A 9,832-nucleotide genomic window follows, 5' to 3' on the forward strand; every position below is an offset into this window, starting at 1 on the left:
GTCATAGGGGAAAGCATTTTTTTCATAAAAGCACAAGAACCTGCATTTGGACCGTTGGAATCCATGTAAAACCAGACACAGGCATCTCTGTCAGCAATCCCAGCATTCCTCTGTGGGGACAGGAGAGCCCAGGAGGTTTGCAGGACAGCTAGGTAAGCATGTGCAGCACAGAACAGGGTGGAAGCAGGGGACTGACACCTAAGATTGTTCTCTGACCTCCACATGCATGCTGAGGCACAGGTACCCTTGTAGGCACTTGTACAAATGTGTGCGCATGAATGCACACACACACACACACACACACACACAAAATTTCCAAAAAGTCCTAATGAAAGCAAACTGCTACATACTCAAAGAGAAAAACATTTTGGAGTATAAACTCAATTTGTTGGGAGAGAGTAATCACTCCCCACGATAGGTTTATGAAAAGCAAGGAGAGTCAGAAAAGATCAGCGGCGGAAGGAAACAGACAGCACATGGAGCTATGGATGCAGGGAAACAGTATTCCCAATGATACCAACAAATACAGGTATAGACAGCTAAGAATATTTGCAAAGTAAACAAATAGCATGAAAAAATATTACCTCCTATTTAATTGATAACTTTAAAGGAATGCAAGTGCACATATATGCATAAGGTCTATTCCAATTTTATGAAGATAAGCTTGTTTAAAGTAAGCTTGATGCTAAAATCTATTTCACTCACATTAAACAAATCCCAAACCATTATCCAAGTGATGACCCTCAGGTATCAAGGAATTACTTCCTCAGGATATTTGGTTTACCAAGAAAAAGAAATATGGCTGAGCAGCCAACTAAAGAGCTAAAGCAAATGGTTTCTGATTTCAAACCTAGAGGTTTTTCTCATCTAAAGCTAAGCTGGAATCTGAATGAGTGTTTCAGGTTCTGAACTGGAGCTGGGTAGCATAAAGGCACACTCAGTACAAAGTCCTTGACTCCCTGTTCAGAGCAAGGCCGATCGCTCCTGTAATGCGCTTGAGCTCATGATAGCTACCGGGACACCTCAGAACCAAAACGAACCATTTTGAATTCATTTCTGCACCGTGTTTTCAGAAATGTTTTGTTGTTGCTGAAATTTCCATGATCCTCAAGTTCAGTTACACAACCATAAGGGGGCCTGTAGCCCACATTTCAATACACTAGAGCATAAACACACTATTTACCTTTCATTAATTTAGGGTTTGTAAAACTCTCATCACCGTGAGTAAAGAAGCCACAATACATGTTCTCTTGGGGTGGCAAAGACATTGGGAATGATCATGTGCACAATCATACACTATTTTCATTCCTTTTCAAAAGAAAGTGGGGGGAGACATAGCTTATTTATTAAATTAATATGTTAATTCTGTTTTCTTCCTCCAGGGGCCCATGTATGTTTCCAAAATAATGACTATACACTGACTGAAAGTCATGCATAATCGTATTACTGAAATTGTGATATTATCTGTAAGTACTGCTTTAGTTATCTTGACTACTTAAAATACTTTCCATATCACACCAAATGAGAGCAACTGGAAAAGTTCCCACTCATTTCTTTTCTACCCCCCATTAATTTCCAATGGCAGCACTCACACACCACAGCTGCAGCCACTGTGTGTCAGGCCAGTCTCTCACATCTAAATAGTAATATTTTCCTTTGCAGGTTTCCAGGCCCAACAATTTGCTGGATGTGCAGTGCACCCACATGAGGTTAGAGGGAAACACTGCTCTCCTAGGCTCCCTCTTCCTGCATCCTTTTGCTGGATGTGAGTGCATCCACATCAGGTTAGAGGAAAACACGGCACGCCAAGGTTCCCTCTTCCTGCATCCATTTTTTTTTGGAACGAACTTTTTGTCCCTGTAGTTGAAGAACGAGCTACAGCACAAACTCTATCTTCAGGGAACCACAAACTGGGCCTATCATAGTCGGATTTTGAAAAATACAGTTTCTGAAACCAGGCCCATATCCCTCCTTAATTTTCTTACAACATTCAGCTAACAAAAAATGCTTTTAGGAGATTGATTTTAACATTATTAGATTTGCTAGTAGGGATTGGTCATTTACATTAGGAATTATCCTTTTAAATCTGTGCTTTCCCCAAGATTGAGCTAAGTTCTTTGAAGCAATATCTAAAATATCTGATGAAACATTAGCCCAAAATAGCATTTCAATATAAGATATTTAAAAAGCACTGCACTTTCCTCATAGACCTGGATGTTCTCCTGCATGTTGCCTTCCATGGAGCTGCATCCAAAAGTGGAGACTCCTGAGGCTGTGTTCCAAGGCATCCCTACCACACACTGTGGAGTTTACCCCTCTCCTCAGAATAATGTCCCTTCCTGTGAAACTAACTTCAATAAAAACTATGTTAAAAGGGTAAAAACCAATAAAGGCTTAACATTTACAAACACCACAGACTTTCACTTAGGGACTAAAACTGCAACATACTCATTCCTCGGTGCTTCTGAAAATACCAACTTTCTGATTCTAGGGAAATATAATTTTAGTAACTCATCAACACAGAATACATAAAATTGGCATGCTTTTGATGGGCACACAAATTGAGAAAGCATCTCTCCCAACTGTGTTCTAGAAAATGGGATGCATCTGCTATGACAATATGTCCCCAAACGTGAACAAGAATCAGCAGGATAAAAAGTTTTCTGTCTGTCTGTCTGTCTGTCTGTCTGTCTGTCTGTCTGTCTGTCTGTCAAAGCAGAACATTTGAAACAATACATGAGGAGGAGGCATCATTCATTTGCTAGTGTTTTTCAAAAGTGGTTTGATTAAAGAAAAGATAATGAGAAGGCTACATGGGAGGCAGCAGTTCGTTAAGTTTAATCAGTGTATATGTGACTTCCAAATCTTCCTCTCAGCAGTCAAATCCATTTCCTTACTTTTGCTTAACATCTCTACCTAGTGTCAGAATGTAGGCACATATGTTGTTGGGACCTCATGCTGGTCTGGGGGTGGAAAAATGGGAAGTGTGTTGAAGAACATGGTTGATGCCAGAAACAAGCAAAGAATAAAACAAATTTTCAAGAATTTTCCAATGAATTGTGGTATTTGTTTGCTGGCTTTTTGTACAATGATAATTAGAATATGATAATAAATGCTTTTACTGTCTTATCTTCTATGTGTGCCTCTCTGTGCTGCTGGTGACCAGTAAATAAGGCTTCTTGTGCTGTGAACTCCTCCCAGTGCCCAGGTTTTCTGGGATGAGAAGAAAAGCTGTGAGCAAGGCAAGCTCCTGAGATGGATGCACTTGGAAAGTAGGATGCTACACACCAAAACTTGCCTCTGGGCACCTGATAAATTCAGTTCCAAGTTTCAATTCTCTTTCTTCTTGTCCCTCTTTGGAGGTGAGCTCAGTTCTTCAGCTGAAGAAAAAGGCATTTAAAGATTACCCACTACTCTCTTCTTCACTAGTCGGTGTTTAGGAAACACAGCAGCAAGCCACTGTAGAGAACAATCTCTACTGCAGGAAGAACAAGGCTCCAGGAGCAGCAGAGGCTGCAGACATCCTGTTCCTGGCCATTCCCTTAGGTCTGTTTGTTCTGCCTACATTTATCTATTAATTTTTAACTTTACTCCAAATTTTATAATAGTCCTCTGATGTCTACATTCAAATATTGGTTCCTTATAATGAAAACCTTCTTTAGAAATATAAAATGTTTGACATGTGATTATAAGTGTAGTAGGATGTGCAGCAATGCAGCAGAAATGAATATAGCTGATCTGCTGTGACAGTGTGGTGAGGATGGAGCATTTTACAACACATGCAAACTTGTATGCCGCTAGACTAAACAGATCAAAGTCATCTCCAAAGTTGAGGTTCAGAGGTTCAGAAACAGAGAGAATTGTAGGAAAGACTGAAAACTGACCCATGTGCACATCTCTCTGTGATGCTTACTAACCGCACACCCATCCTGGAAAGGTTGCTTAACTTCTTGGGACATTATCTTCTAATTCATAAACCAAGGAGAACTTCTGCAGGACTGCAGTGAGTGCTGGATCTTGCCATGCTCTGGAGTGCCTAGCATGGGTGAAATCGCACACACTAATGTTACTTCAGTATAGTCTCCAAAACCAGCTTAGATCTTCCCCACATGTAAGACATGCCAGGATTTTAAAGGAAAGTTGATAGTTTCTGATGTGGGAGGGTCTTCTGTTTTAATAAAGAAACTGCCTTGGCCAGCCCTTAGGTGGGTGGAGTAGACAGAACAGGAAGAAGGAAGTGAGGTAGATGGCTCAGTCAGATGCCACGCCTCTCCTATGTTAGGCAGACTGCCATGCCTCTCCTCAGGGACAGTTGTGATGAAGCCAGCCATCAGGTCAGACATGCTGAATCTTTCCGGGTAAGACACCACTCGTGGTGTTATACAGATTATTCAATATGGGTTAGTCAAGATGTGAGTAAGAGGCTGAAAGTTATGAACCAGGCAGTGTATAAAAGAATACAGTTTCCGTGTAATTATTTCAGGTGTAAAGCTAGCTGAGTGGGAGCCGGGCAGGACGAAAAGCAAGCCCGCGGCTAACCACTACAAGTTTCAAAACTTTTGGAATTTTAGCAAAGGGGAGGAACAAAAAGGTGAATTCTGTTGTCTTTGATTTGGAGATATTTGCACGTCAATACACTGCAAAATAACTTAACCAATTAACTTTCACCATAACATGATAGGTACCTTCCAAATAATTTTATTATTATGTGTGCTCTAATAGTTACGTAATATGAATATCAAACCAATCTCTTAACTTTAAAATAAATGTACATTAGGACTATATAGGAACTCAAAAACATTTCCTTTAACTCATAATTTTTCTACACTATTCTTGCTGTCAACTTGACCATACCTGGAATTAACTAAGACTGGAATGACTGGGCATATCGTTGAGGGCTCTTTTTAAAATTAAATCCTTTGAAGTGAAAACTACTTCTAATTTAGATCTTTCAAATGGGAAGACTCGCCTTTAATCTGGGTCACACCTGCTGGCAGCCTATGTAAAGAACATGCAAGAAGGACACTCTCTCTTTTTGCCTGCTTGTTCTCACTCCTGCTAGCACATCCATTCCCCCACTGGCATTATAGCCTACCTTGGGATTCTGGCATATACTGAAGAGCAGCTGATACCTCCAGTTTCATGGACTGAACAACTCCTGGATTCTTGGACCTTCTGCTAATAGGCAGTCGTTGTTGATTAGACCACAGCCTGTAAACCATTCAATTCCCTTTATTCATCCTATAAATTCTGTTCCTCTAGAGAATCCTGATTGATACAGACACGTATTTTTTTAAGTCATTTTTAAAATACTTCCACTTTGCTTTTGAAATAAAAAAGAAAGTCCTGTTCAGGTCTGTGTCAAGACAATAAAAGATGAAGTTATTCGGTCTTTCTCTGCCAGTTGTGTATATATGATCTGGTATAAGAAGCTTTCTCTAGAGCATCAAATGTTTGCTAAGCAGAAAAAAAGATGGATTAGACTGATTTCTGGCCTTTTTTTTTCAGAAACTACACTAAGGAAATAGTAAATAAGCTATATAGTTTTTCTGAGCTCTTGACTCATATAATCAAAGGGTAAATTTCAATAACTGGTTGAATTTTTTTCAAGCTGGCTATTGATTTGCTTCAAGTTTTAATGTAATATCATTCACTTAATATGAGCACAATTATTGTAATGAGAGTTAATTAGGTAACATATACTAAGAGAAAACAATTAAGGCCCCTTGTAGAATTGAATATTTGAAATATTTTCCACCATGAACATGATTTAATAGAAATTTATAAAAAGGAAAGATCTCTCTTAAAAACAGTAGGCGTAAACGACCTAATGACCTAAAATGTCTATTAAAACACGCAAAAAACTCTTGTCTGAGTAGTCAGCATGATGTGTGAAGTAGCATGTTTAAAAGAAGCACGTGTTTTGATGACTGCTAAACTTTTGAACATAGGAAAGTATCTACTTGAATAGCGTATCCTGCTGTTCCCTGTACCACAGTGATCTGCTTCATCCAGCAACTAATGAAAACAGAGGCAGAGACCCGCAGCACTGGACTGAGCTCCCAAAGTCCAGTTGAAGAGTGGGAGGAGTGAGAATATGAGCAAAGAGGTCAAGACCATGATGGGTTCAGCCACTGAAACAGTTTGTCTGAGCTAAGAGGAGCTCATCAACACCAGCAGGACCGGGAAGGAACCAGCATAGGTCCAAACTAGTCCCTCTGAATTTGGTTGACAGTTGTATCGCTGGAGCAGACTGTGGGGCCACTGGCAGTGACACCAGGATTTATCCCTACTGCTTGTACTGGCTTTTGGGAACCTATTCTCTTTGAAAGGATATAACTTGCCTAGCCTAGATATAGTAGGGAGGGCCTTGGACCTCCCCAAAGCAATGTGCCTAACCCTCTCTGAGAAGTGGATGGGGGTGGGGAAAGGTATGTGGAGGGAATGGGAGGAGAGGAGTGAGTGGGAACTGGGATTGGTATGGAAAATGAAAGAAGACAGTTTGTTTTCTTTTTAAAAAGAAGAGAAAAGAAAATATAAAAAGAGAAAGTTTCGAGAAGAGAATACCAAGAAGTTAGCGAACTTCTGCGATAAATTTTAATCTAAGCCATAACTTCACGTTTCTGCACTCCTATGTCCACTGTAGCCATTTGCTTCAGATGGTGCCCCTTCCACAAGGCCACCCACGGTTGCATTTCCTTTCCTAAATTTTGGCGGTTGCTGCGTGCGTGCGTGCGTGCTTGTGTGTGTGTGTGTGTGTGTGTGTGTGTGTGTGTGTGTGTGTGTGTGTGCGTAGAAAATGCTTAATCGGGCATGTTGCGGGATACCTCCAAAAAAATCCATGCTAACTTGTAACTCTTCATTAAGGTACTCAAACTGTTTTTGGAGACAGGGTTTTTCTAACCAAAGTCAAGTCAAGACTAGACTCAGCCGCTACTAAACGGGAGTAAAATGTTTCCCTTGTTGGGTCTCCCACATGCGCGCACACGCCGGAACCCTCTTCAGGGAAGGGCTTATGGGCCACTGGAGGGGTGGCCCATAAGCTTTTCCCATGATAGCGCCACCTTGCACTCACCTGCCTGCGTTCTTCGCCCTTAAGCAGAGTCTGGGGCTCTGCGGGACGCCGTGCGGCTTCTACGGGAGGTAGCGCCGGTTCCAACAACTGCTCCAGGCACGTGGTCCCGGGAAGAGAGGAGCTCTTTTGGTGGCACAGGTGAACCCCAGAACCTCCACGCCTTGCGCCTTCATCTCGGACGCGGTTCCCCCTCGCGGGCGGTTGGGGAGAAGATGATAGAGAGGATGAGGCGGAAGAAGAAGGAACTGAGTCCGGAGAGTATCCGCCAGGAGGCGTCACTCCAGTTGGCCCCGGGGCCGTCGCGGGCCCCTTAGCCACGGGCAGCAGATGTTCGCGGAGGCGGCGGCGCAGCGTGGACCCCTGCTCGGCTCTGCCTGCTCCAACCGGCTCCAGGGCCTCCGGTGAGGAGCAGCACAGGTTGGGCTGCGAGGAGGAGAAGACCCGGTCTAGTACTTGCTTCCGCTTCTTGAAGCCGCTCCACCTGCTGCTGGTACTCCCCACACCGGCCAGTGCGTCCTGGGTGGCCCTTGGGGGCGGCGGGGATGGGGTCGGAGTGGCCGCAGTGCGGCGCTCGGGGCCCCCGGTGCGACCGCCCCCGCTGCCCTTGCCCTTGCCCACCCCCAGCTGCAGGTTCTTCCAGAGCCGGGCCTGGAAAGAGGGGGACGCAGCGGGCTCGGGCTCGCCAGCAGTGGCTGCCCGGGGCTCCATCCCGCACCCCAGGAACCTCCTGTGGCCGCCTCCTGGCTCTCCTCTGCCGTCTCTGGCTGCGCCTCCTCTGGGAGAGTGGAGGCGGCGGTGGCAGCGTCCGTGACCGGCGCAGCAGCACAAGCCAGGAGTGCCCAGCGGCTTCAGGCCAGCTCGGAGCAAAGCGGCTGCGGCCGAGGCCCTGGGGCCGCGGGGTGTAACCTCCTCCGCCTGCTGCACCTGCCCGGCTGGACTAGCGCCGTCCCCGAGCGCCCGCGGCGCCTGCAAAGTTTCGAGCACTGAACTCCGCCGCTCCAGATCAGCGAGTGCCTCCAGGCCGCGCCCTGGCTCCCTGTGCGTGCCAGTTAGAAGCTCGGGAAGCTGCGGGCACCCGGCGGAGGCTGCACAAGGGACCACACCCGCGCCCTCGGGCCAGCACCTGTCAGTGGCATAGGCTGTTGCCTCCAAATTGGGCGCGCACGTGGTTCACACGACAGGGCGCGTCTTGTCATAGAGGCTGGGTACCAGCAGCCCAGATTAAGGTGCCCAGGATCATCCTCTCGCTCCTAGGTGGGAGGGCAGACAGGAGACGGGTGGAGCTGCATAGGGCCTGGAGCGGACTTGACTTAGTATGGATCTACAGTCGCTCGCACACACAGCTGACTTTAGGACGAATGGATCAGATGAAGTGCATCCAAGTGGAGTCTATGTGCCCCTGGTGGGTACCTGAGGAAGCCGTGAGTGCAGTTAACCTCTCTAAAGGCTGCCTCCACCGTGTTGGGCATCCCGGGCTCAAGAGGCGAGTTTGATTTCTTCTGTCTTAACTTCATCACCATCCACCCTCCAGTCTCTTTGTTCGCATGTATGGCGATTTCCTTATAATTAGGATCTAAGCTAATCCTTAAAGTAAGTTGCAGGGCGTTCCCCTTGGACAGAGATGGGAGGGTGCCCACTGCCTGTGACCCTATTCAGAGTTCAGACTTGTTCTTTTCACTCAAACATATTTTCTCTTTAGTTACTTACTGCAGTTTGTTAGAAAACTGACCTTTTTGGTAGTCTCGATTTTGCTCCTCCTCAAACCTATGCATGCAGAGTCTTCAGGCTCCACGAGGATGCTTCTGAAGGGTGAGTAACACCGCACCCTTCCCTCTTCAATTGCACCTTTCTCAGAAGCCTCAGCACAGTGCTGTTGAATTACTTAAACTGGGCATTCTCTCTCCTTTCTGCCCAGTAATTTTCCCTGGAGGTGTGGACAGTCTGTTCCAGACTGTATTTTCCTTACTCTTCTAACAAACATTTTTTGAGCTTGTGCCAGGCAGTGATCAGCACTAGACAAACAGTTGTGAACACCCAGGGAGGACTTGAGTAGTATTCAGGAAATAAGAAACTAAATAGAATTTTAAAAATGAATAGCCCCAGAGAGATAACAAAATATTACCATAACTGGATTTCTGGACTACAGAAAATCCCTTTAAATTTGAGTTTCAAACAAATCACAACAAGTTTTAGTATACATACATCCCAGATATTACAGTGAACAAAGACCAAAAGTTTAGCCAGTCTTACTTTACTAGGCATTTTGTATTTTTACTGAATCTAACAAGCCCATATTTAGAAGCTGTGTGTTATAATTGTGAGTGTAAAAAAAGCCTCTCTGAGAAGACTAAGTTTGAGATGATACTAAAAAGGAACAAAGAGCCAGCCACTGAAAATCTGAATGCAGTGTTCCAGGCAGAAAAATACCAGACGTGAAAGCCATGAGGCAGAAAAGAGCTTAACAAGACTTAGTCACTCAGAGACAGAGACTGTTCCAAAAAGGGTGAAGAAAACTGGTCAGGCCTGATCAATTGGAAGTGCAGGATCTTCATAGATTATGTTTGAAACTGCTGTAAATTAAATCAAGGACCATTTGGGTGTATCCAACTCATGGCTACATACAATCCAGGATAGCTATAAGTATGGTCCAAGTTAAAAGAGTCTTTAAACTTGATTGCATGGTTCTTTAGCATGAACTTTGCAAATGATAATGTGTCAGTGTCAAAAGGTTGGGCATGTCTGCTGGATTATTTTCAA

At 44.5% G+C, this 9,832-nt stretch overlaps 1 protein-coding gene across 6 annotated transcripts in view; it reads right to left on the reverse strand.

Annotated features, from left to right (window-relative positions):
* The window catches only part of Mctp1 (multiple C2 and transmembrane domain containing 1), a 592,391-nt gene extending 584,608 nt beyond the window's left edge, over window positions 1–7,783 (reverse strand). For 5 of the 6 annotated variants that reach the window (XM_042054767.1, XM_042054765.1, XM_042054766.1 and 2 more), the window contains exon 1: window positions 7,084–7,783. In XM_042054767.1, coding sequence (XP_041910701.1) covers window positions 7,084–7,783 — 700 coding nt within the window. Of the gene's footprint in view, window positions 1–7,079 lie in introns of all 6 variants that reach the window. The other variant, XM_038323194.1, reaches the window with a different exon arrangement.
* Between the last annotated feature and the right edge of the window lie 2,049 nt (window positions 7,784–9,832).

The sequence above is a fragment of the Arvicola amphibius genome, chromosome 3 (genome assembly GCF_903992535.2).
Source record: "Arvicola amphibius chromosome 3, mArvAmp1.2, whole genome shotgun sequence".
Classification (NCBI taxonomy): Eukaryota; Metazoa; Chordata; class Mammalia; order Rodentia; family Cricetidae; genus Arvicola; species Arvicola amphibius.